This window comes from Beta vulgaris, chromosome 8 (genome assembly GCF_026745355.1).
Source record: "Beta vulgaris subsp. vulgaris cultivar EL10 chromosome 8, EL10.2, whole genome shotgun sequence".
NCBI classification, from domain to species: Eukaryota; Viridiplantae; Streptophyta; class Magnoliopsida; order Caryophyllales; family Amaranthaceae; genus Beta; species Beta vulgaris.
The window spans coordinates 49,763,455-49,791,282 of NC_079209.1; the positions used below are offsets into that span (position 1 = coordinate 49,763,455).

The 27,828-nt window shown below is 35.7% G+C and overlaps 1 protein-coding gene across 2 annotated transcripts; it reads left to right on the top strand.

Annotated features, from left to right (window-relative positions):
* Window positions 1–11,373: 11,373 nt before the first annotated feature.
* On the top strand, window positions 11,374–26,601 carry LOC104883965 (protein trichome birefringence-like 16). 2 transcript variants are annotated; one of them, XM_010668544.4, is made up of 6 exons: window positions 11,374–11,783; window positions 13,414–13,644; window positions 16,930–17,064; window positions 22,919–23,041; window positions 24,409–24,604; window positions 25,010–26,601. In XM_010668544.4, exons 2-6 carry the CDS (start codon window positions 13,494–13,496, stop codon window positions 25,848–25,850), a joined length of 1,446 nt encoding a protein of 481 aa, XP_010666846.2. In that variant the 5' UTR covers window positions 11,374–11,783; window positions 13,414–13,493; the 3' UTR covers window positions 25,851–26,601. The 2 variants fall into 2 exon arrangements, with proteins under 2 accessions (XP_010666846.2, XP_057247375.1); XM_057391392.1 differs by lacking the exons at window positions 11,374–11,783; window positions 13,414–13,644 and adding an exon at window positions 21,400–21,559 and having other exon boundaries at window positions 16,937–17,064.
* The last annotated feature ends 1,227 nt before the right edge of the window (window positions 26,602–27,828 follow it).

Consider the following 27,828-nt stretch of genomic DNA (forward strand, 5'->3'; position numbering starts at 1 on the left):
CGGCTTACCGAACGCAATCTGGTTTATATTTCCCCAAACGAGTACATATATACTCGATTACTCGTTAATAATATGAGAACCATACGCACGATAAACATGAAATTATAGGTTGGTTCGAGATGGATTTTGGTCCAAAAAAGTACTCATTTTCGCGGGATGAACCAGGCCAAGGCTCGGGCCAAAAAACCGCGCCAAAGCCTAATCTTTCGGATCTGATCTAGCGGGCTTAATGAGCCATTTGGGGGGCGTCGAAAATTAGCCTGCTTTTACAAATCAACGTTGTCTGTGGCTCGAAATTTTTGCCCAAAATATCAGGTCGGACCCGATCGCGGGCCGAAAAATCGTGCTCAACACCCGTCCAATTCCGGGTCTGGTCGAGCTCAATTTGATCACCTCTAGATTAGATTATGAATACAAAAATCAATAGCAATGGACATGTACCAACTGAGATGTACATATGGAAATTTGGCTTGTTTGTCATGTATGCGTTCATTTGGCTTATTATCCATGTACATTTGGTTTGTTAACCATGTACATGTGTGCACCATGCTCTACGTACAAGTATGTGCACCATCTAGGCGTTGTTATATTTCTAAAGTTTTCAAAAGAAAACCAAGTATACACTCATATTCGGGTAAATGTCTAAATCCTTTTAGGAAGAAAACAATAATGTTTTTCCATGACATTTTTGTAAATAAATAATGGCATTTTTATAAATAGTAAAGTAAGTTATTGTTTTCCGAAAATAAGATAAAAATATGTTGATGTTAGTGGTTGGTGTGTAGCTGTTAGCTGTTCAAGTACCAGTATAATATTCTCATGTTCGATAGAAAGAAGCTACTATGTATCTGTTTAAAAATAATTAGTTAAAAACTTAAACGAAATTTTAATATATAATTTATACACCACTAAACGCTACCCCAAAAGCTATAAATTGTATTTTTTTTTATAAACACCACTAAAACACAACTTATACCACTAAAAGGTACTTATACCGCTACCAAACGAAACACTACTATTTTTCTTATTAATGCGTGTTCGGCATTAGCTTTTGAGGTAACTTTTACTATTTTGACTAAATCAAAACTCTAATAATGGTGAAAAAGTTGTATTTGATGAAGTAGTGTTTGGAGTAACTTTTGGTGTTTGGATTAGTGTTTTAGAAAAGTTATAATATATTAACTTTTAGGATAGAGGTACCTTTTGGAGTAACTTTTGAAGATTAAATATATTTTTGTTGTTATTTTTTTTACACTAACAACTACTTTTACAGAACACTAAGTCAAACTCTAACAACTAATATTTGACAGCCAACCACTAGTACAACAGTTGACATCAACTTGTACAATTAATAGCTACTTCTACAACAAACCGCCATCACAATAACTATTTTGCCGAACATACCCTTAATGTTTTGATTCACTCAAACACTAACGCCCAGTTTGGTAGTCGTTAATAAATTGCGGTAATGAGAATGAATTTTAAGGGTAATTCTTATTAGGGAAGTACCTTTAAAATCTTCACGGAGAGACATTTTTTCTCCATGGGCAAGCAATCTCACCCTAACTTGTGTTTTTGACTTCAAGAGAAAGCAATTTTCATTACCACTCTTTACCACCTACAAATTGGATGTGAATGAAAATTCAAGAAGGAAAGATGACACTTTAGGATAAATTAGTATTATCATGAAAATGAACAATGATATTTTCCAAAAATTTACACATAAATTCATTCCCGTTACGGCCATTTATAACCAACTACTAACATGACGTAAAATTTGTAGGACTTTATGTAACGCCCCGACCTCTAATCATCGTTGTTAAGTTAATTAATCGATTATTAGCAGCGGAACCTAGATACTAGGCGTGTTACCGCTGTACTTTCCATAAGGAAAATACAAGGCGACATAAAATCATAAACTTAAATATTTTATAATATGAAACATAATATAGATTCAACATTAGTCTTGATTACCAGAAACTTAGTTACTAGTCAGAGTCTTGACATAAACTTAAATTAAAACCATGAGAGTCTATATAATCTAGATATTAATTAAATCATCACTGCTACGTCATCTCGTTATCACCATCGGTACCTAAAACATAAAACAAAACGTCGTGAGCCGAGGCTCAGCAACATACTACTCTAACATCGTAAATTCATTTCACATCAGTTTATTTATAAACAGGTAGGAAAGAATAAGTAAAACTATTTTACAAACATAGCATATCATGTTACATTATCTTCTTTATCATGTTCATTATCATATATCTTTTACTTTGGTAACTTGGCTAGTACAACGGAAGGGACGTCTCCCCATAACATAATAACATCGTAAACGAAGGCAGCCACCCGAGGACAAAAGCCCTCACTAAACGGAAGGTGGCGTTATTTGCGCAGAATGCGCGGTGCACCCGAGGACAATAGCCCTCACTAAACGGAAGGTGGTTAACCGACCGGAAGGTATGTCCACGACCCGGGATAACAGAATACTTGCCAAGAACCGTCTTTCACTTGAATTTATCATGTTTCATTTCTTTTAAGCATATCATCGTCATCGTGAATAATTATATTCTTTCATTTCATCATAACATCATCATCATTTCATAGCATCATATCATCATAACCATCATAAAACATTTCATTTCCCGCAATCCATATATAAAACATAATATTAATCATGATCATAAAACATACTTCGAAGGGGAATACGGGTGTTAGCAGTAGACGTTACCTAAATTCCTGCTTAATAACCTTAATAGCCGGGGTGATATCCTTTATCTTCCTTAATCTATTCAAGAATAGTTTTATTAATGAACGTTTTGTTATTTAGCTTTTAAGCCTAAATAATAGTTAGCGCTTATTAAGGTCATAACGGCTAGGGGTGTTCATAAAAAACCGAAACCGAAATACCGAAAAATCGGTCTAAATGGGTGGTTACCGTACCGACAAAAAAAATTTGAATGGTACGGTTACCGAACCAATAAAATTAGCGGTTAAACGGTACGGTTACGGTTATGATTTTTGAGTGAATGGTTAACCGAAATACCGAAATATTTTTTTCTCTATTTAATTATTGTGAAACATTTTCAAACAATTACATTAATTCTAATATTTGTTGCTAAGTTACAACAATTAGAGAAAGTATGTAATTATTTGCGAACACTAATACTAATATAAACATCGTAATTAGGAAATTAAGTGAATTCTTAGTGTTAGATATGTTTTTCAATTGATTTATTATCCACTTTATAATACATTTTATATTAGAGTATATATAATATTAAAATATATGCACGAAAATTGAAAATATATATGTACAATAAGTAAAACATAATAGTATAACTTAAACAACGGTTAATGGTTAACCGAAAAACCGTACCGAAAAAACGGTTAACTGCTTAGGTGGTAACCGGTCTAAGCGGTTACGGTTCGCAAAAAGAGCGTACCGAAACTTCCGGTTACCGAACCGAAATATTGTTTCGGGACGGTTAACCACCCATGAACACCCCTAATAGCGGTCATTATAACGTCGTAAAGGTCTCCTTAAAGGTCATTATTTCTTAATCGTTAATAACTTTTTAATTAAGGTGACTCTTTAACCACTAACTAGGTGAAATAACTCGTTCAGTTACACTTTTAGAATTATCGAAACATTAAAGTTATATTACTACATATTATATAACCTTTCCAAAACATATCATTATTCTAGTTCATAGTTAATAACTAATTAGTCGTCCATTAATAAATTATTTAAGTTTAAAGTTATAATAGATCCATTAACATTATTATCATAATGCTTAATCATTTAAATCTAATAAGTCAAGTAACTAGTGATTATAACTGAACTTAAGTATTAGTGGAGAAATCATAACTTAAACTCAATTATAAACAACAAGCTTAATGAATTATTTTTAATTAGTTTTAGTTAACTCAAGCAACTTAGTCATTAGGAATTATAGCCCAAGCATAGTTTTAGTAAATAAGTTAGGTGGTTTATTGAAACTAAATAAATCAGTCCATGAATAACCATAACAAGTCCATGCAACAAGTTTAAACTATCTTTTTAACCCAACATAGTAAAATTCAGATTTATAAACACTTGAGTTTAGTCCAAAGGTATCCTCCTAGGCCCAAACTAAATAACTAACTAAAGAATTAAACTTGGGCTTGAATTATAAACTAAGGAAATCAGAAATTAAAAGGAGAAAAGCATCACCTCTGCTACTAGGAGCAGGGAGGACGAAGTCGTGGCAGGGGAACGGACGACGGCTTCAGTGAACGACGGCAAGCAGCAGCGACGGTCTCCGGCGGTGGTCTCCGGTGGTTCAGCATGCGCGGGTCGTCGGTGGTGAGCACGAAACTGCAGCACGCGAAGAAGAAGAAGAGCGAGAGATAGAGAGCGCGAGGAGGAGATAGAGTGTTCGAGTGTTGGCGCGGATCTCCGGCGAGTTGCGCAAGTGGCCGGCGAACGACGGCGAGATAGGGGCGTGACTGAGCGCGGCGCAGGCGGCGCGCGAGGTGGCCGACGGGGTGTGTCGTGGGGGGGGAAAAAACCGAAACAGGGGAGGGAGAGAGAATGTGGGGGTTTTCTTTTTGGGTTCCTTTAGTCACAATTTCCGGCAAGTATTGACTGAAAATTCTGATTAGTGAGAGAAGAGATGATGAAGGTTGTTGTTGATGGTTTCTTGGTGTTGAATCCATGACTATTTATAGTGAAATTGGGAGTCTAAAATCAGTGGTTGGGAGGGAGAAGTTGGAGTAAATAATCTGAATTGTTAGCTTGAAGAAGCTATGGTGAGGGATTGGTGACAGATTTTTGACTGAAGAAGAAGAAGAGAGTGTGATGGCATGTATGCCAAATTGGCCATGGAAGGGTGAGGAATAAGGCACCATTAATGGGGGATTAACCATGGCTTTCTTTTCTTCTTTTTTTTTTTCCTTTTTTGTTTCCCAAACCAAAAATCAGAAATATTTCCACACTATCACTTTTAAACGTGGCTTAGTACTCCCTCTGTTTCAAAATATAAGTCGTTTAAAGTTTTTGCACATAGATTAAGAATTTAGTTAATTTTAGTTAGATTTGCATGGGTAATAAGAATTGACATTAAATAATATATTGATAATACCAAATAACCTATAAGCTTATCTTGATAATGTAAAATTGCATTTAATCTTACATTGGTATTGTAGAATGCCTTATATTTTGAAACAAATTCTTCTAGCTAAAATGCCTTATAATTTGAAACAGAGGGAGTAACATTTTGATGCAATGTTGACATTTTGTACTTTAGTGAAACAACTACATTAGCCTTCTTGTTTAACTCGTGAAATTGTAAATTATAAATTATCGCCATAACTTAAGTTGGTAAACTTTTATGTTAAAATTCTATAATCATTTTATCATACGTTGCTTAATTAGTGGAACGAATAAAATAAAATTTGTTCTAACTACATTATTATGTTAATTATTCACTTAAATATGTTTAAGATTTTTAGGATATTACATCCTTACCCCCTTAGAAAAAGTTTCGTCCTCGAAACTTACATAGCATTATCAAAAGGATAAATCATGCATTCATAAACTTGAACATTCATACATAAGATTTCAGAATCACATAGTTAAACACATCAAAGTCATCTATTCAAACAAGTGAGGGTATTTTGTTCTCATTTGATCCTCTACTTCCTAAGTGGCTTCGGATGACGTGTGATTAGCCCATAAAATCTTAACCAAAGGAATTACTTTGCTTCTAAGTTGCTTTTCCCTACGATCAAGAATTTCAATCGGTTTATAAGTCAAATCCTTCCTTAGCTGCAAAGGCTCGTGTCTGATCACATGGCTAGGGTCTGGTTTATACTTTCGCAACATCGACATGTGGAAAACATTATGAACTTTATCCAAGTCTGTCGGCAACGCCAAGCGATAAGCAAGCTACTTCGTTGACTCGATCCAAAATCTCATATGGACCAATGTACCTCGGACTTAGCTTACCAGTTTGACCAAATCTCATGATACCCTTCATAGGCGAAATTTTCAAGAAAACATGATCACCTACTTCGAACTCCAATGGTCTCCTTCGGTGGTCCGCATAACTCTTTTTTGTGCAGCCTTCATCCTGGCTTGAATTAATCGTACTTTTTCCGTTGTTTCTTGTATCAAGTCAGGTCCAATCATTTGAGCTTCATCGATGTCACTCCAACAGAGGGGTATTCTACATCTTCTTCCATACAGTGCTTCATATGGTGCCATTTGGATGCTAACTTGATAGCTGTTGTTGTAAGAAAACTCAACCAATGGCAAGTATTTCTCCCAACTTCCTTGAAAATCCAGAATACATGCTCTCAACATATCTTCGAGAGTCTGAATGGTCCTTTATGTTTGACCATCTGTTGCTGGATGGAAAACAGTACTAAAATCCAGTCTCGTACCAAGTGCCTTTTGTAATTCCTTCCAAAACTTCGCTTGGAATCTCGAATCACAATCTGACACAATAGAACTTAGCACTCCATGCAATCTGACAATTGTGCTCATATATAACTCAGCTAGCTTATCCAAACTCCAATTATTTCTAATGGCTAAGAAATGTGCAGATTTTGTCAGTCTATCCACAATGACCCATATAGAGTTCATTCCTCGAAATGATGGTGGCAACCCCATGGCGACACACTAGATCGAATATACCTCTTCTGGAGTAATTCATCTAGTTGCTTTTTCAATTCTTGTAACTCAGCAGGTGCCATTCGATAAGGTGCCTTGGAGATAGGAGCAGATCCAGGAACGAGGTCAATGATGAAATCTATCTCTCTTTCTGGTGGCATGCCAGGTATCTCTTTCGGAAATACATCAGGGTACTCACAAACTATGGGAATATTGGATAACGAGGATTCAGGTTTGGTTAGGTCTACCACACTACATAGGTATCCATAATGACCCTTTGAAATTAACTTGAAGGCTTTCAAGGATGAGATGTAGGGGTGTTCAATGTCGGATATAGGATCGGATCCGATCCGAAAATTTCGGATCGGAGGAATGCGATCCGAATCCGATCCGAAATTTTCGGATATCCAAACTTTTTGGATCGGATCACCGGATTTTCGGATCGGGTTCGTTGACATTTTTGAAAAATCCGATCCGTATTTAATCCGAAAGCCCGAAAATTTTTCCGGATACCCGATTCCAAATATCCGAAATCTTAAAATCGGATCGGATATCCGAAATTTCGGATCGGATCGGATATTTTTGCACACCCCTAATGAGATGATTTCTGGTTTGGGTTGGACTTTTCTTCTTCGATAAGAAACCTTACACCCATCTGGCTTCCTGAGGGTTATTTCATGGTTAAGGCAATTTATGTCTGCTTTGTACTTTGACAACCAATTCATTCCTAATATCACATCAAAGTTGGTTAATTCAAATTGAACGAGGTTTACTTGAAATTCACATCCTCCTATAAGAATAGGACAATTTCTATACATGACATCAAATAAGATGGATTCACCATTAGGGATGGTGACAGACATGGCAGAGAATTCAGAGCATGGTTTTCCATTCAAGCTTCTAGAAAATGCAGTAGACATAAACGAATGGGAAGCTCCAGAATCGAAAAGGACATAAGCAAGTACAGAGTTGACAGGAAAAGTACCAGTAATGACAGTATCATCTGCCTCCGCTTCCTCACATTGTATCATAAAGACTCTTCCAGCCTGCGGGGGTCCACGTGGAGGGTTCTTATTTGCGTTGCCTGCATTTCCACCATAGCCAGAATTCTGGCCGTTTCTTTGACCATGATTAACGACATTTCCACTTCGCCAATCTGGAATTGGACAATTTCTAATCAGATGACCTGGTTTACCACATCGATAACACTGATCACTTCCCCTACGACATTCATTCGTCATGTGGCCTTGTCTTCCGCATGTGTTGCATCGAGGAATTTGCTTCTAATCGTTTCCCGAATATCCCGTGTTCGACTTTTTGTTGAAGCTGTTGTTGGAGTGAGTATCATGAGATTTAGCTTTTCTTTTTCCACCCTCATACACTTCCTTTCGCAGCTTTATTTTCCTTTCAACATTGATAGCCCTCACCAGCTACGCATCCCCAGCCACCCCTGCCCCGGAACCCCTCCCCTTCCCCTCCACTACCCTTCCCTTTCCCCTACCCCAGTCAGCCCCCCTATCACGCATCCCCTTGCTCCGGAACCCTTCCCCTCCACTACCCTCCCCTTCCCCCCTCTTTCCCATCCCCTGCCCTAAAACATTCCCCTGCCCCCGCCATATTTTCCCTAGCCTTCGAAACCCCTCCCCTTCCCTGTAATCCCCCACAATTTTAAAGGGTTTTCATATATATATTAAAGTATTTATGTAGTTATATTTAAATCCAAATGAGTTTGGAAAATGATTTGACTTTTAAAAAGGGTTGACTATTTTTAAAAGTCAACTAAAAATATTTTCATAGCTTAATAAAATTGAAAATGTCTTATTTAAGCATGTCTTAATAAAAGCTTTAAGTATTAAAAGTATTTATTTAAAAAGAAGTTTAATGGAATCGAAACTCCTAAAAGGATAAAAAGGAAAAGAGTCCTATTGATGATTAAAGTCCTAAGTTGATCATCTTATTAGTCAATCAATCTTTTAAATCTTATCTCTTTTCCTAAACCTAAAAGGATTAGCCTTTATGCAAATATCCTAAAACCCAATTATTTTATCCCACACAATTATTTTATATACATCACGCCATTCATTTTCCTCCTCCTCCTCACTCGACTTTTTCTCTCTCCTCTTTCTTGTGTGTATTTCCATATTTTCCTCCCAAAGCTTGTTTCTTCTTCGCTAAGTAACGTTTCTGTTGAACAAGAACGTCACAAATATTTTCTTGAAGCCGAGACCTTCTGCCGCCGTCCTTTCTTGTTGTCACTGCTGCCGGCGCCCTCTTGTCCTCCTTGTTGTGGTTGTTTTCTTTTCTTCTTCTCTAAGATTCCATTAAAGTATTAATTTTTACATTATTTTATTGTTATTAGCATGTTTATGATTTAAATTATGATTTTATATGAACAATATATTTTCGGTTTTCATAGGTGTAAAAATAATAATTTCAGATTTATTATTTTCAGTTTTTATTTGAAAGATATAGTTTTTAGGGTTTTAAATCACTAGAAACTATATATATAAAGTATAAATATGAGTTTTGATGAGAATATGATTTTTCCTATGCATTAAATATATTTTCAGAAGGTTTATAAATTTTTATAAATGCTGGAATTTTAGAAAGTATGTATTTTAAAGGTTTTTAATGATTTTTAATCACTAGAATAGTTGTACTATACTAGAGATTAAAAATAATGAAAGTTTAATACATAAAAACGATTTTAAAGACGTTTAAAAGGGTTTGGGACGTTTTTAAAGTTGCTGTAAATTTTTAGTTCAAAGTATTTACTTTGTTATTTTATTTTATAGGCGGAGAATTCATAGTAGGGGACTTTTAGAGAGTAAAAGTGGCCTACCGTTTCGTTTACACAAGGTACGTACATAGTCTACGTGCTATATGATTTAGAAACATGCTTTAGGGATGTTTTATTTATTAGTATCATGTATAGGACTCTGTTGTTCATATATATGATTTACTGAAATTGTTTTACATGTTATTTTGCCTACGTGCTACATGTAAACTAAGAATATGTATGAGTATGACTGTTTGTATGGAAGTTTGATGCAAGCAGATAAGTTCAGTTTTTGGTATTAATTCGTGGGTGAATTAATGTAAGTAAGTTGGAATCATGTGTTACATAGATTCTTTGAGATTATTTATTTATCTTATAAGAACCGTGGATCTTATTTGGTAAGTATGAGTTATATCTATATAAAGATACAGTTTACTGTTGGCTAGATTCAACAGGCAAGTTAGTAAAGAATAAAAGAAGTTAAAGGAGTCTTGAATGATAAGTTGTGAACACTTGTTAATTCTAAGATAAAAAGGAGTTTTGTGATGTTTATATTTATTAGTTATGTGTATGTGCTTGGTTGGTGTCAACACAAGTATTAAAATGAACGCAACGTAAAGTGAAACGAGAGTAGGTTATAGACTTTAGACTGGTGCACGTCTAGAGTTGGACACTAAGGGTTGGATACATAGTCCGCCGTGATATGTATTTTCCTAGGATTGGATTGATCACCTTTCCTCTTTAGCTCAAAGGTTCCTCGATATCGCAGGTCAATTGGAATATGTGGTAGCTCCCATATCTCCTACTTCCGTATAGACAACTCGTCCCATAACTATTCCATTTAAAGAAGAAATAAAAGTTTAGAGTCTAGTTCAGTAGGAGTCATCTGCAGTTTGTTATATGCTTATTATTATTTATTTCTGCAAGTATACTTTGTAGCATCATGTTTAGGGTTATGTATACCTGATATGTAGTACTCAGCTTTGCGGATTACGTGCTTGTCTGTGTTTGTGATCATGGCTTTGCCTATTGATCCTGTGGTGATCCTTCGGGGGAGCAGAGTCAAGAAAGCATTGACATTACAGGTTCGAAGATGCATACCATTGGGGAATCTGGAATTGGAGAGGCTTTTGTGACGTTAGTAGTATCTAAGTTGTTTCTAGGAATTTATATTTTTAGACTTTAGCTTTAAGTTGGTGTGTTTCAGTTCAAACATTGTTTGGTTCTTATTTCATAAGTTTAATTTTGTTTTAATAAGTTTTCCGCTGCAATATTCTGAGTAAGCCGAAACGTTATCACACGGGCGATAATGCCTGGGTAATTCTCTAGATTTGTTATAAAAGTATTTTCTAGAAAGAGAGAATTATCGGGGTGTTACATTCCCCTACCTCGCCTGCACCCAAAGACTTCCCCCTACCCCCAAAGCTGCGGCTAAAGGAGAGAGAGAGAGACGCAAGCAAGGTTTGCGCGATCCATCACTGACAACCAACAGCAACCGCGCCGGTAGCACGAGCTTCAGGTTTCACGGGCTTCAAATTTTGGGTGTGAGAGAGATGTTGTCATTTGGATGGAAGGGAGACGGAAGAGGAGGGGTGGTAGGAAGGAGGGAGGAGAGAGAGAAAGACTGAAGGAAGAGTTGGAAGAAATAGGTCAAAAAAAAAGAGAAAAAAGGAAAATAGGGTTTTTTTACCGGTTTAGCAAGTCATCAGTCGACTTGGACCACCAATGTAAAGGGGGGGGCTAAAGTTAGGACTGAACAATAAAAAACGATAATTGGAATTGTTTTTGTTAGGACGCCCATAGTTGAGACTGTTTAAATCAATTTTTCCAATATACTTACATTCTTACACCTGATCGAAGACAAAAAAAAAAACCTTCAAAAGTTACCTCAAAAACTTATGTGGAATAGACCCCCAATCTCAACCATCCATCAAAATTCCAACAATCAGTATTTTGCCACACAAAGCCTCATTTCCATTGCTTCAGCTCCTTGCTATCTACACGACACGACATCCACAACCGCTAACTCCACCAGTTGTAACACCCATACGCATACCCACAAGGGCCAAGGCCACAACCATCTACTTTCGCACCTTCCTCGCCACTTCGAGACTGACGGAACAACGCTAGTACGCTACCACCATTGTCATGTCAGCCCAAACTATAGTTTATAATTTGAACTCTGACAAGTGACATTTAATTATAATCAAACTAAATTTTGATCCCACTAATTCTTTCTGTTGCTTACCTCTATCTCTCCTCCTTTCACTCTCTTTACTCCTCATCAAACTTCATTTTATCTGTCAACTTCGATCTAATTCTCTTACAATCCATCAAATTCAGGTACCTTTTCAATTTTTTGGATTAATATAATTGTTTATGTTTTGTGATTGTTCTCAATAAGTTTCATATGATTTTCTGATTCGTTCTTAGATCCATTTTTTCTAATCTTTAGTTGGTAGTTTCTTAAATTATCATGGTAATTTTTCATGCAATGCTCGTTAGTTGGGGATTTTCAATTTTTTTTTGTTAGTGGGTTAGTGGAACTTTTCACATGAACCCTGATTTTTCTTTTTCAAATCATGGAAGTTTAGGTGATTAGGTTTCTTGATTAGGTAGGTTGAACAAAAAGTTGATTAGGGAATTAATAGAAACATATACAGTAATAGAGGAGAATCGAGCATGCTCTTGTTTGTATGTGGAAGATTTTAATATGTTTATTGTAATTAATAGAGTTGGTAAAAGAAGACCATTATTGAATTTGGAGTAGTTGAAGATTTGGAAGTACTATGCTGTACTATAAGATGCAAGAATCTATGATTTGAATCAGTCATTACTCTTAACCGAAACTTGATGATGATGGAATGCAGTGGCGGATCCAGGATTTGATCCACGTGGGTTCGAATTACTTTGAGAAAAATGTGAGATATATGCATTAATAATTTGTCTATGCATTAACAATCATATAATACTTATCGAAGCATATAAAAAATATAAATGTACAAACGGATAACTAAATCCTCTTCTTTTTGGAAGAAACATAAATTTAACTATCTAGCTAGGTATGAACTATTTCCAAATTAAAAATTGGAAGACAAAAAGTTTAAAAGTAATATGTAGAATCATGGTCAGGAATGATTTTGGTATTATCTAAAAATAATTAAGAAGGAAAAATTTGATGTGAATAATCCAACTTTATGTTTTCATATTTTGGGATGGTTATCATAATAATCCAAACTCTTTTCTTCTTTGCCGTTACAGCATCACTAATACATTTTGAGTATTATATATATAGAGAGGACGTTATTGACTTCATATGGAGTATTCGTTAACATAGTACATGAACTTGTGTGTTTTGAAAATTATAAAAAACTGAGATTATTATAAGATGGATAAAAATTCGGATTAAGTAAATACTCTACAAAACTTAAAATCCAAACGGAACTAAAAAGTACAACTCTATATAAATAAATAAAAAATAAAAGGGAAAAAAGTAAAGTTGAGTAGAGTAGGAAAATTAATAGTAAATGAGAAGCAATAATTTTGGAGACTCGAGTTTGCCAGCAGGGAAAAAAATGGAAAGGGAAAAAAAAGAAAAACATTGTAAAGGAAGTCCTCCGTAGGATTCGAACCTGCGCGTTTGTAGACAAGAGCCAAAGTTTGCGGCCCAACAACCATTGAGCCAGATATCAAAACGTTGATATAAAACCGCGCAGAACAATTATATTAGATCTTTTTGTTTCGGTATTCTGTCAATTTTCTCTTTTTTTTCTCCGGATTTTTGTGGGTTCAGTTGAACCCACTGAACCCACGCTAGATCCGCCCCTGATGGAATGGGGATTTCTATATTATAGGAGTTAGAGATTTGGTGCAATGTCTATTTTCAGTACTTACTAAAAATGGTGAAGTTTGAAGGTATTTAGATGTGTTTGTAACAATTATAATATTATTGCGAATACATTATTTGTTTCAGTAATCAGCAGCTGGGTGATCTGAGCAAGTTGATGGGTTGATTTTGATCTTTGCGGAAGGTTAAGTGACGCGGACAGGAGGATGAAGGGGAGTATTTTGGGGCTGAGGGCAACAAAGCTCTCTTTCATCCTAATTACTTTGGTTTGTACTATGTTTCTAATATGGGGATGGGACAAAACACCTTACCTTGTGTCATTGCTTCCGCAGAGCCAAAGCCTTAAATTTACTCCAGGTTTGTTTTAATGTTTACATCATTCTATATAATGCATGATTCTTGTTATATGTGGATGGTATTCCCCCATTCCATGTTATCTGATACTTAGCTAACTTATCTCACTCTGTATTATTTGTCATATAAAAATCCAATGCGCTATTATGTGTCGTTTAGAACAGTGTTGCACTATCCTTTTCAGATAGTTGATAAAAGTGGAGGGAGTATTACTGTTCTGTGCTGCCATCATGAACATTGTTATGGGATTTTGTGTGTGATCTATTTCTGATTACTGAACTGAGAGGAACATGTTAATTTAATCAAAAAATTTTATGTGCAAGATGGCTCTTTATCTTCAGTAAGCGTTGGCTTCTCCACTTGGGATGTGTTTATTAGTTATTGCTAGGATGAAATATGATGCTCCACAGAATTATTGGTAACTTGGTACCTTTGATTATTTTCTTTAATGTTCGTTGTACGGTTTATCTGTTGCCTTTCCTTTTTCTCAGCACTCGAATTTATGCCTTCTTTCTTCCACTTGATTTTCATCAATTAGTCAACTTCTATTGAGATGCTTATATACAAGTCTCCAAGCTGATCGTTGCAGAAAACTAGCTATCTTTGATTGCTTAAGTGGACTATCAATATTCTTTAAATGCATTATTTAATCATTTAAGTTCATTTGTTTGTAGTCCAATTAACTCGTCATGTACCAAGTATTGTTTGGACTAGTGGTAAAGGTTTGTATCTCACATTCATGAGGTTGTAGGATCAAACATATCGAGGGTGGGGATTCCCGTTACTCCCAAGGGGCATTGCTTGTTGGGTTTACATGTGCAGGTTTTCGGTTTGATAGGGCATTTCTCTTTACAATACTAAAAAAATTGTCTGTCATTTCAATTATGAATTACAGATAAGAATTATGCTGTGGTACTTCAAGAGTAAACTCATTTGTCCCTGAGATGGGATGAGGACGATGAAGCCTTACACATATGAATATATGATGCATGGCATGTAGGTCCAAAGTTGATGTCGAAACTAATGAGAAAGAGCAAAAAATATTTAGGTTTAGAAACATCAGCAGATATGGATATTATATCTCATCATACCTTTCAAAGAGGAGTAAATAATTAAGTATAGTGATGTATCTGGCTGTAACTGATTTCCTGGTGGTTGGAGTTCAATTGTCTTACAATATGCATAATTAACTTGTGAACTCCTAATTTGAATGGAGGTGCTTAGCAACCTCAGGCTATCCGATCCATTTAGAGCTGCTTTTGTAATGCTTCAATGTGAGGGTTAAAGAAATTTATAGCCAGCAACGAATGCAGACTGTTTAGTTATTGGGTGCTTCTTCTAATTTAGCAGTAGCTGTCCTATTTTTCCCCCCACCAAAAACTTGTATAAATTTGTCATCCATTACACATTTTTCTAAAATTTAAGATCAATGGCCTACCAGACTGGAACCCCTCGTAAGTCAACTTGACCCGGGTTAGTAGGGTTATACACTTTGCGGTAGAGGAGGTAAGGGGATCTCCTCCCACAAAATGCCCCTAATGGGGATTGAACCCCCAACATTGAGGTTGGAAGGTGCAATCATCTACTACACAATTATTGTCAATTCCTCTCAATGTAGCTTGATATTACCGATAACTTTTGTACATGATTTGTGCTGCTTAACTTCTTCCATGACGCTGATAATTCAGATGAGGGGGGTTTTTGCTTATCCGGTAAAGAAACTTTATGCTTTGTTAATCCTGAGATAGATGTCACTTTTCTGTTTCTACAATTAAGAAATTTGTCCGGTATTTGAAATTGTGAAATCTGCACTTTTTTTGCCCCCTCTCATTGATCCTCAAATCAATGTCATTTTCCTTATTCGAAGCAAAATACTCCGTCCAGTGACTAATAGAGTCAGCAGTCTTTACACATTGACCAGCCACAAGAGTATCAGCACAGGCAATGGCCATATCAGTCTAGCAGCCACTTGATCCTTGTGAGACCCAGACAGGGCAGCAGTTGCAACAGCCATTGAAGGCTGCAGCAACACCCACCATTGAGACAGCAGCATGGAGCTGGGGATAATTTGCTCTCATCTTTGTCCCCCTGCCCCCCTTCCTGTTATTAAGTGACCACTCAACACTCAACAGTCTCTCCTTTGATAACAGGGTACTGCTTATTTGACTGATTGATCGCACAACAGTACTGCTGACTACTGTATGTATATGAGGCAAATGGGACGATTGCCTTTTTTGTCTGTTACTTCCTCCTTTTCTTAACTTGCAACAATTTCCCATTTTAGCAAGTTGCATATTACTTGCAAGATTGACATTTTTGGTATTATATTTTCTCTCTCTCTCTCTCTCTCCTAGCACATGGGATCTTTGTTATCTCTCTCTCTCTCCTCTCCTAGATTATTGTACCATACTCTAATATTGCAAGTAATATAAAACAAAAGAAATATAATCGTAAGATAAAGCCAATTGCAGGCAATATAAACAACAATAGGCTTATGTAAACTTACTAGAATGAGTTTACTTGAATGTGTTTGCACAATGGATAGGACTATGAAATTTGGGGTACAGGGAGAAGTAATATCTTTTTGGGTTTCTCTATGATGTCCTCCATCTTAGGCTTTTTCCGTAGAGGTTACGCCCTTTCGCCTTTGGAAGCTTATACTATGTATATACTTCTTGCTCCCCAAAAGATGGTGTATTTTTCTAATTCTACACATACTTCAGTAGAGCATTAAATGGATTTTTCTATTCTGTTTCCATTTCAAACCATAACCAACTTTGTTGGGCAGAGCCGCCAAGTTAGTATTTTACTTGCCTTTGGATGTTACTTCCTGCACCATTCTACCTGTGCCTTTTATAATCTTTGCTATTTTTCTTCCTAGCCCTGACTGTTACTTATGATTCTGCTGTTTATTCTTAATACTTTGTTCCTTTTTGTGCTTAATCACTTATTGTGTTTGTTTTAAATTTATTGCTATTATTAGTATATACCACTATTGCTACTTCACGTAAAAATAATAATATTCCTTGTTGCTGCAACTACTTCTGTTTGTTTTAAACTATGTTTAAGTACTACTTTGGGTACAAGTACAAGTGTATAACTAATATTATATCTTTATAACCATCCATTTCTGGTAACTTTTTTTTGGCAACTTCTGGATACACCTTTACTAGTCTTCACGAATTAGGTTAATCGCACATTCTGGTCTTAGTTTCTGCCAGGTGCAGACCCTGGACTGGTGTACAATTGTCTTTGGCTAATGTGTTTTCTCCCTTCTTGGTTGTGCAGAAATATTTATTGGTTCCCCTGTAAAAGACATTCCTTCGGATTCATATATGAAGGACGCCGACAATAACCGCTCCAATTCTGCAAAAAATGAAACATCAGATAAGCATGAAGGATATGACGAGAAAAGCAATAGAGGTAAATTCTAATGGGATCAAGGAATTAATTAGAGAAATGTCCATCGCATAGGCAAACATTTAAAATTGGTAGATCACTAAATTGAGCTTTTCTGTTGAGCAAATAATGTGAAAGAAGAAAGCTGCCGTTGGTTCTAGCAGTAAAGCTTTATATTGATTTTTCCTTCTTTATATATTATGTGGCAACATTAGATTATACCTGCCAGATTATGGGATGAAGTATGGTGGTTTTACTACTCTTGCTGTATGATAAGCACATGTGGGAGATATGGAAACTGAATCAGCCTTTTCTATTAAACTTTTTATGGGTCAAAATGTAGATCATATTGGTTCTATTATATTGGAATCTGACTTAGTTTGATCACTGAAGTAGTAGCCTGTTGCCCTGTTCCTACTTCCAATGAATATAATCTATCCTGCTTTGCCGTTATAGCTTCTGTGAGGGGCCTGAGGGCAGTATATATTATGTTGAGCTCATAGTAGACTTTTCCAATCTAAAGATAGATTGAGATGAAATTTAATAGTTCAAACGCTAGATGTGTTAGGTCTTACTTATATTTGCAAAGTCCTAGATGGAGTAAAAATGCCGGACCCGGATGGTGAACTCTTAATGGGTCTGGACTGGGTGGGCTGAAGACTATTAATAAATGGGCTGGTGCCGGCCATGCCATTTAACATTCCCCAACCAGACCCTTCTTGTTAAAATAAGAAAGAATGTCACACACTCACGAACCAATCTGGCCAAGAGATTACTGTGCCAGTCTGGTCAACTTCATGAACGGGGGGGGAGCCTTCAAGCCATTGTGTTTTTGTACAGGGATTCACCGTAGTGATTTTCAACAGTAAGCTGTAGTTTGCCAAAACATGCCTTGTCCTTTTGTACATGTTTGGACTCTTAAAACACTGCATGTGTCAGGATTAGCAATACTCAAATTTGATTTGGTAGGCAACAACGCATGCCAAGGTCAATAGCATTCTTTACATTCGAACTTCAAGAGTAGTCAGAAACTTCAGAATCAAATCCCTAATAATATATGCAATTTGTTTTCTCTCTCTCCTGTCAAAGTTCTTAGATATGATAAGTCTCTCATCCTCTATCTCGCCTCAGTTGTCTGAGAAATTCTATAAATCAATCTTACTGGTATCTTATTACTTGGTGAAGAGTGAAGAATGTTCAGCATGAAGCTTTTAGATTGTTGAACTTGAATAATTTTGATTCAGATGTAGTACAACAGAAACGTGTATACAATAATTGGATAGCCTGCTAAAATGCAGAAAGTTTTAAGCGCAAAGTAAAGGCTCGTGAAGTGTAAAAAGCTTGACTCTGCAAGTCCCGCTCCTCGTCTTTTAGGGCCCGTCCTGTGTAGAACATAAGTGGGCTTGACCCAGTAAAAATCAGACCAAGCCGAGGCTTTCAATGACCCCCAGCTTTTTGAACAGCTGTAGTGAGATCTCTTTCTTTTTCTTTGTTTTTGGGCAGTGACACTGGATCTATTTAAATGTTGTTGGAATAATGGCTTTAAAAGCCTTATTTAACAAAACTTAAATGGCAATCTCTTAGGATTCCATTGTAAGTGTTGTGGCTAGTTGAATGCTAACAACTAGTAACCCCACTTATGAGCTTAAACATGGCAATAATTCACATTAATATGGAGGTTACAATATTATGTAATAAATTATTATTGTGATTTATGGTACTTGTAACCTTCTCTTGTTGGTTATAAGGTATCCTTATAAACAGGTGTTTGGTCTCTAGTATGTAAGAGAGAACAATTCATTCATCATTTTATATTCCTCTTGAGCAAGAGCTTGTGTGACTCAATCCTCACACTCAAGTACATTGAGTATGTGGGAGTGATGTTAACCTTGGGGAACGAATCGGCCATAACGTTTTGTACCTTGGACGGGCCGAATCTCGTTTTTGAGGCAATGGTTTTAGACCATGGCATCACATACCAATTCCATCTTTAATTGTTTTAGGTGATTTCTCCATCACAAAATTTATTGTAGCCTTGATATACCTAATAAATCCAACAACTAAAAACGAGATTCTGTATCAAGGCTATCAATGATATGGTGGAGATTAGAATAAATCCTTTAGAAAAGTTGCGTAACAAATTACGGGGACGGAGAATAATTGGCCTAGATGGTTCAAGATATTTGGTTTCATTGATCCTCAGTTGGTGACCCATCAAAGATGTTGGAAGGGTAGCGGCATGTATTTGTGGATTCGTGCGTACCAAATGATAATTCATACTTGACAACGTTAAGTGTCCCTCCGAAAAGCTAAGTTTTCCTCTAAACTATTGCCCATTATTTGATAGATCATGATATTTGAGAGTAAATTATATATGTCCTTTGATGGCATTAGTCTCATACTTAGTAATCAATTCAGCAAAATACTTGTGGAAGAACTTTACTATTTTATAATTTAATAAGTATGGTATATTTTGTTGAAATGGGTACTTGAATGGTGGAAAGCTTTGCTTTCATGTTTGTGTGATTTACCTTTGCAAGTATTTATTTTCACTCTTGTGATGTGTTTGATTCTTATTATTACATGGTCGAGTAGTTATCTTATTACATGAGTTGTATATAATACTTGACTTTCTGTGTTGTGGCAAGAGACATAGCAAGTGATGTATGTTTATATATGTATGAATGAATAAATTGTTGGAGAATGATAAAGTCATATCGCACAAGTTCACATCAATTACGTCTTTACTTAGTGAATTAGTGCCACACTTTTTTAAAGAGCGGAGATGTAAAGGGAAGTGATCATAGTACATATGGTTACTAAACCAACTCCCACAAATTTAGGGAAGTTCTCGCTCTAATAATTTATTGTCAAACTCGAAATTTACATATAAAATGTATAATTTGCCCCATGGTTTAGTATTTGACGAGTAATACTTATAATTGCTAGTGTAAGCAACGTGGGGATGAGTTAGTACTAGCAATGAGTTATTTTGAGTCTCTTGGACTATGGTATTCTCTCTTAATGTCTTTGGTTGAGTATTAAACAATATGTTCTTTATACATGGTGACGTTTAATACATAGTGAATATTCCACATTAATTTCTAACGTTACAAATTTAATTGTAATGAGTCATTATTGTGGTTCAAATTCTTGAAGTTAAAGTCCACGTTAGATGTATGTGAACATGTGTGATCATTGGAGACTTAAAGGAATTTGACTTTTTATCCTTATTTTTGGTAAATTTCTTTAAAGCCATTAAATAATTTTGGTCTATAGTGATGATGTTTAGATACCTTACCAAGGATTTTAATTCAACAGTTTTCGTCCAATGTGGGGGAAATATTATGATGTTAAAGTTGTTGGACTTAAAAGTTTTATTTGACTAAAAGACCAAATGATTGATAGTGAGATGAAAATAGACCAAATGTTCTTCTCAAAATTATAGTGTGTGTTTGACATGGTTTAGAAAAAACAATGTTGGGTTTTTCATAACAATGTCATTATTCTTATTTTGAGAAGGTATTGAAGATTCAAAGTCAATTTATTTACGGAGTATGTGAAATACTCCCTCCGTCCCATAATATAGTGCCTATTTCATTTTTGGTGGTCAAACTTTAAAATCTTTGACCGAATATTCTCATTTGTATATATAAAAAAACATATTCATGTAGGTTCTTGTTAGATTCGTCTCAATGTGTAGTTTCATAATATCAACTTTTTATATTTTTTATCAATAAGGAATTGAAGATATTAAAGGTCAAAGTTACGTTTTGGAGACCGTGAAAAAAGAAACAAGCACTATATTATGGGACGGAGGGAGTATATTTTAGCATGAATCTCTCTTTTAATAAATTAAAGAACTCAAGAGGATGTTGATTTGAGTGAGTATGCTAAAATGACTTCGAATGTGATATGAGTTTTGTAATGCTTTACATAGCATTTATGTGAGAATGATTTGAGTTGTGAAATATTTATGTATTGTATTACATATTAATATGATATAGCTATTTGTGTGAATAACTTGAGTTTGAATTATTCTCACAGTTATTAGTGAACAATTATGATTACTTCATATTTTATATATACGTTAGAGGAAAGTACAATTGTTATATATTTGCATCCTACAATATATCTATTGTGTATTTGTGTTAGAGTTTTTTGTGATGCAAATGTTTTGATAGAGTTCACTAAAGTTGCTATGTTATTTTAAGGATCATATATAATATGGTTTATAAAATGAAGATTATATAATGAGTTGATTGTATAAATTGTCCCATTATTGTATATTGTGTTCTAAATTTGGTGGAAATAATAGCAGGTTTCCAAAGTACTTTTTGACCATTTGTGTCATTGTAGGTGAACACATTGGTTTGAGAATCCATGCTTGATTGTGGTTGTATATTCCTTAATGGAAATTTATGGCAAGGAAAGCTTTGTACTATGGAAAGAAGTTGGGACAAATCTTGATCCTTAAAAATTATTGAGATGTCGAGGGGGATAGGCTTGAGCCCACTTGGTATGGTAATAAGCATTACATTACCTATCCCTATGGCATACATACATTGTAATGCTTATATGAGGTTTGAGTCATTGAACTCTTAATGGATCTAATACCCCTTGTGGTAGGTGCTATTTGAGATGCACTTGAGGGATCCACCGTTGTATGATGGTTGAGTTTAAGTTCTTAAACTCTTAATGAATCCATAGCCCAAAACATGGGTGGTCCTATATGAGATGGACTTGATGGAGTCACCACTTTTTATGAGGTTGAGCAAATTGCTCTTAATGAATCTATGATCATTGTGGGGGTGCTAATAATGAGAAGCATTTGACAAGTTATGTGAAACTTTCTTAACCCCATGATACTTTGTTCGATTTTAGTGCTGTTGAGATGCACTAATAGATTCACCTACGTGAGTGTAAAGGTTTGGCCACCTCCTATGAGAAACTTGGGCGGTTTTTCTAGAGCACTCATGAGACCCAAGGTAGAGCGCATGGCCATTTTAAAGCGCAATGTGATTTATCGCGGAGTTCATACAATATTAAGAGTAATAACATGTGTTGTGGGGGTCTAACTTAAATCTTAGAGTTCAAGATCCGTTCACTCTTTGATCAAGAGTTTTGGGAGTTCAAGACTTGTGTTCACTCCTAGGACTTGTAAGTTGTTGCCTCATTTCACTAATCATTTGATTCAAATTACTTAAGTAATATCAAATGTTAAGTGTTTAATCTCTTCTCTTGCTTAAATCTGTATTCATTGCTTTCAAAGCCATTTGTGGGGGATTGTTGGAATAATGGCTTTAAAAGCCTTATTTAACAAAACTTAAATGGCAATCTCTTAGGATTCCATTGTAAATGTTATGGTTAGTTGAATTGCTAACAACTAGTAACCCCCACTTATGAGCCTTAAACATGGCAATAATTCACATTAATATGGAGGTTACAATATTATGTAATAAATTATTATTGTGTTTTATTGTACTTGTTATCTTCTCTTGTTGGTTATAAGGTATCCTTATAAATAGGTGTTTGGTCTCTAGTATGTAAGAGAGAACAATTCCATTCATCTATTTTATATTCTCTCTTGAGCAAGAGCTTGTGTGACTCCAATCCCTCACACTCAAGTACATGAGTATGTGGGAGTGATGTTAACCTTGGGGATCAAATCGGCCATAACGTTTTGTACCTTGGACGGGCCGAATCTCGTTTTTAAGGCAATGGTTTTAGACCATGGCATCACATACCAATTCCATCTTTAATTGTTTTAGGTGATTTCTCCATCACAAAATTTATTGTAGCCTTGATATACCTAATAAATCCAACAAATGTTACTGATCTTTTAAAGGATCTAATCTGTATTTACTTTGTTGTGAAGAGGATGGAAAAAACTCAAAGGAAAAAGTGTCGGATGCATCTGTGCCAGTGGGGTCTGCAAATACAAGCTCAGTAGTGACCTGGAAGAGGAAAGGGAATTTCTCATCTCAAGAAAACAAGCAAAGTATGATGTAAATCTTCTAGTCAAACTCTTTGTTTCAGTACAGTGCATGACCATGAATAGTCCTTTTTGCTTATGTTTGGTTTTGCATTTGTGGAAGTTCTCATTAGAGTTGATCTAACAGGCTAAGGGAAGATGTATTCAAGAATCAATTGCGTGAAGCATGCATATCAGTGAGCTGTTTAGAAAGACAAAAGAATCATATTAATTTGTTTACTTCTTCCCATTCTATGTTAGTTTCTCCTGCTCTTGATAACATACTTGGACATGGTTGTAGAATCTGTGTTGTACTATACGCAGCTCATCTTTGCTTGAGCAGGCTATAAAATAGATGCATATCAGTGAGCTGTTTAGAAGGACAAAAGAATCATATTAATTTGTTTACTTCTTCCCATTCTATGTTAGTTTCTCCTGCTCTTGATAACATACTTGGACATGGTTGTAGAATCTGTGTTGTACTATACGCAGCTCATCTTTGCTTGAGCAGGCTATAAAATAGGTCTTCATATCAGCTCACTAGTTTAAATTATGGTCAAATTGAGTATCCGAGTGACTGAGTCTTAATTTCTGTCCCTTCGCCTTTCAGTTGGTGTCCCACGTCTGAATTAGGCTGTTTGAGACTCCATATATATTATATTATTCATACCTTGTTTATTTAAAACCTAATTGTGGATTGCAGATTTATTAATTCTTCTACTGCTTTCTAAGTTCTAAGTCTTACTAATCGAACTTAAATAGTTAAATTTGATCGGATTTCGTGGAATGATTTTCTGCTTGTTTAAGACTAGTTTATGATCTGACCCACAAGCTGTATTCTTCGCTATTTGTAAAAAAAATAAAGCTGTAAAACTTGAATTTACTTTTTAACTTGATATAATAAGCAGGTGGCTTTCTGATCTTGTACCCAGGTTCAGTGCCTGGGTCCATATTTATCAACAAGACTCTTGTGCACTGTGTCTTCTTGACCATGTTTCTGTATGCTGTTCCCACAACAGGCCTCCTTAAAGGACAGGAGCTGCTGGCACAGCTCACCTATTGGTGTGCTTTTTGGCAATGACTTGAACTAAATGTCAGGTGTAGATTCCATTCGCTGAACTAGCCTGTTATATAGGACATAGGTCAGGCCTGAATATTCTTGTGACATTGAGGTCGATTGTGCTTTGGATTCTCTATAGTTTTTGGTCATTTTTTTCCGCCTGGTGGTAAATCTTTCTCGGCTTTAGTACTACTGTGAGGGGAAGTGTACCCTAAAGGATAATTTCTGGAAGTGAATGGTTGAGACTATTTGCTTTCGTACCTGCTGATATTGTTTTTTGCATCTAGATGTTTGTCCAATTAATCTCTTTCATGTTCCTGTATTCATTTTCCAGCCTGCGATTATGCCAAAGGAAATTGGGTTGCAGATGATGACCGGCCTTTCTATTCTGGAGGTCGTTGCCTGCAATGGCTGTCAGAGATGTGGGCATGTAGATTGACAGACCGTACGGATTTTTCATATGAAAAGTTCCGCTGGCAACCAAAAGATTGTGAAATGGAGGAATATAGTGGGAAGAAATTTTTGAGAAGGTATTTTTCTCTTTGCATTTTCCATGTGATGTAGTGTCCCCTGCAGTTTGCTATTGTATTCTTCACATTTTGGGAAGAACGGGGGTATCTAAATTCTAGTTAGCCTTTATTTAGCTACAAGGTGAAGTTTGCACTCACATTATGATAAAGCAAACACCACTCTCTTACAGTCATATATTGTTTGACAAGTGTTCTCTTTGATAATAAATATTTGAAGAAAAGAAAACAAACAGCAAAAGAAGTCCTTTTTGCTGCTGACAAAAATGAATAGTCCCTCTTTTTACTTGGAAAAAATGTCATAATAGGTGCTATTCATATTAATTTTCAGTATTCGATTTTATTGTGCACTTCTAGGAGTATTATGCCTTTTCCATCCTCTTGAATCTGTTTAATTCTGCACTCCAGGATGCGGAATAAAACCTTGGCTTTTATTGGGGATTCCCTTGGCCGACAGCAATTTCAGTCTTTGATGTGCATGGTATCAGGTGGTAGAGTCAGAAATGATGTCAACGATGTGGGTTGGGAGTATGGCCTTGTCAAAGCCCGGGGTGCTGTACGCCCTGATGGATGGGCTTATCGTTTCACCCGCACGAATACAACCATCCTCTTTTACTGGTCAGCATGTCTTTGTGACCTGCAGCCTCTCCACCCATCTAAACGGAACTCTGAAGTTGCGATGCACCTTGATCGTCCTCCAGCTTTCCTTAAACAGTACCTTGATAGATTCAATGTAATAGTTCTTAACACTGGACACCACTGGAATAGGGGAAAGTTTGATGGGAATCACTGGGTCATGCATGTGGGAGGTGTACCTACCCCGAACAAGAGTATGGTGGACGCGAAAAATTTCACAATCCACAGTATAGTCAAGTGGGTGGATTCACAGCTCCCAGAGCATCCAAAATTGCGGGCTTTCTATCGTTCTTTGTCTCCACGACATTTCTTCAATGGAGATTGGAATACCGGCGGATCTTGTGATAACACTAATCCACTCTCCAAAGGGAAAGAAGTTCTCAAAGAGGAGAGTGGTGATCCAATATCTGCTATGGCAGTAAAAAGGACTAACGTCACGTTTTTGGATATAACTGCTCTATCCGAGCTTAGAGATGAAGGTCATCTATCCAGGTATACTATTAGACCTAGGCAGGCGTCTGGACAAGATTGCTTGCATTGGTGTTTGCCTGGGGTTCCTGATACATGGAATGAAATCCTTTTCGCTAAGCTGTCAGCATTAGGCAGATTTTAGGGCTACCACCCTACAAATTTTGGGCACTTTTATCCTTCACCTTTATTATTGAGGATAACACTTACTGCCCGTTTGGTAAAGTGGTAATGGTAATGAATTCATATGTACTTTTGTACTGAAAATATCATGTCAATGTCCATGATAAGGCTTGTCGACCTCCAACTTGTAATTTTCTTCATAAAATTCCATGCCACTTTCAGTCAGTGTTTTGTGATAATGGAAAATTGTGAAGAAAATCACATGTTAGGGGTTGAGATTCCATGGTAATGAGAAGGGAGTTTTCCTTGCAAATTATGTATGATTATATTACCATTACCGCCATCTAGTACCGCCTATCAAACGGGAAGTAAGAGTCCTATAGGTACACCACCTCTTTTTGCTTTTTATCGAAGGCTGCACGAGATGAGAATTCACAGAGTACAAGCAGCTAAACTCGGTTCATCTGTGGCTTATTGTACCACTTTTGCTCTTGCCTTGGTCAATTGTGTGGTGGGTACTCAGAAGATCAGATGTTGCTTGTAGAAAATAACTCCAGTTTGCATACTATAACAGTAATAGAAGGGGAATGTGGATAAATCGTAACGAACTGCAAGATTATGCGGTACTCTTGAGAGTTGATATTGCTAGCCTGTATAAATAGTGTTACAGATATTATCACCTCAAATTCCAACTTGATTTTTGACTTGTATACACAAACATAGTGATGAGGTGTACGTTCTTATTCTTTAGTGATTGAATATTTTTTTGGGTATATTGTTTATCTGGCTATCTTCTCTTATTCTTAATATAGTTTTTTTATCTTTATAATTCACATCTTCCAGCTAATTAGCTGACATGGTCTTTATATGACAATTTTCTGGACGACATTGACATGATTACATAAATAATCGAAAATTTTAACTGTTCTTCTGAAAAGAAAAGTAGTTTATAACATGTTTTTTTTTGGGTCTATTATATACTTCATGAGGAAAATGACATTTGAATTATTTCGAAAAGGTTTTATGAAACTAAGGATTGTTTTCATAGAATAACAATTCTTCGTTCGATTTCAAGTTCAGAATTGAAAAGGTACTCTGAAACTCGGATTATTTTTATAAAAAACAATTTTTTGTGATGAAGTTCCATGACCATGGGTACCCAGAGTTAGAATTATGTACAAATGCATATTTAATTACATGACAATTACTACGATTTGTGATCACTAACTAAACGAGTTGTAAATGTAAATCAACGTCCACAATTACTCCAAAACAAGAAATGAGTAGTAAGGTTACGAACTTAGGGCTTTTTTTTTTTTTTTTTTTTTGAGGGGAACGAACTTAGGGCTTGTTACGTGTCACTATGGTTTTTGCTTTTCTCCCAGTCAAAACGTCGTAGCGTAGCCAAAACGCAGTGTTTTAGCTGAAAAAAAGCAAAAAAAAAATAATTTTGACAGATTTCTGACGCGCGTGTCAAATTTTCTGACAAGAGAGAGAAATAATACATTACAAATATCAAAAATGCAATATCTTAAAAAATACAAAGCCAAAAAAATAAAAAAATTACCAATGGTACTATTTTTGCGAGATCTACAAATAGAGACCCATTTTGTAATATTTTGGACAATTTTTTTCTAGCTATTTATTGATTTTCTATAATTTTGCTTATTTTATATGAAATATCTTTCACTTTTCAACTCGAAAAAAATATTTTTTTTGTACATTTAATTTATTTAATGCTAAAAACACTAATTATGTATTTATTTAATTAATTTTTTATCAATTAGTAATGAATATTTCATATTATTAAAAAGTAAATAATAAAAATATTGTATAATAGTGGTGGGGTGTTTAGGGAGAAAAAAGTAGTTGAGTGGGGTCAAAAAGCAAGAGAGAGAGGAAAAAGTAGTTGGGATGATTTTTTTTTGGTTCATTGCTGAGAAGATGAGTGAGAAAAGATTGTGAAATGTTATTTTTTAGAGAAAGAAAGTTAGAAAGAG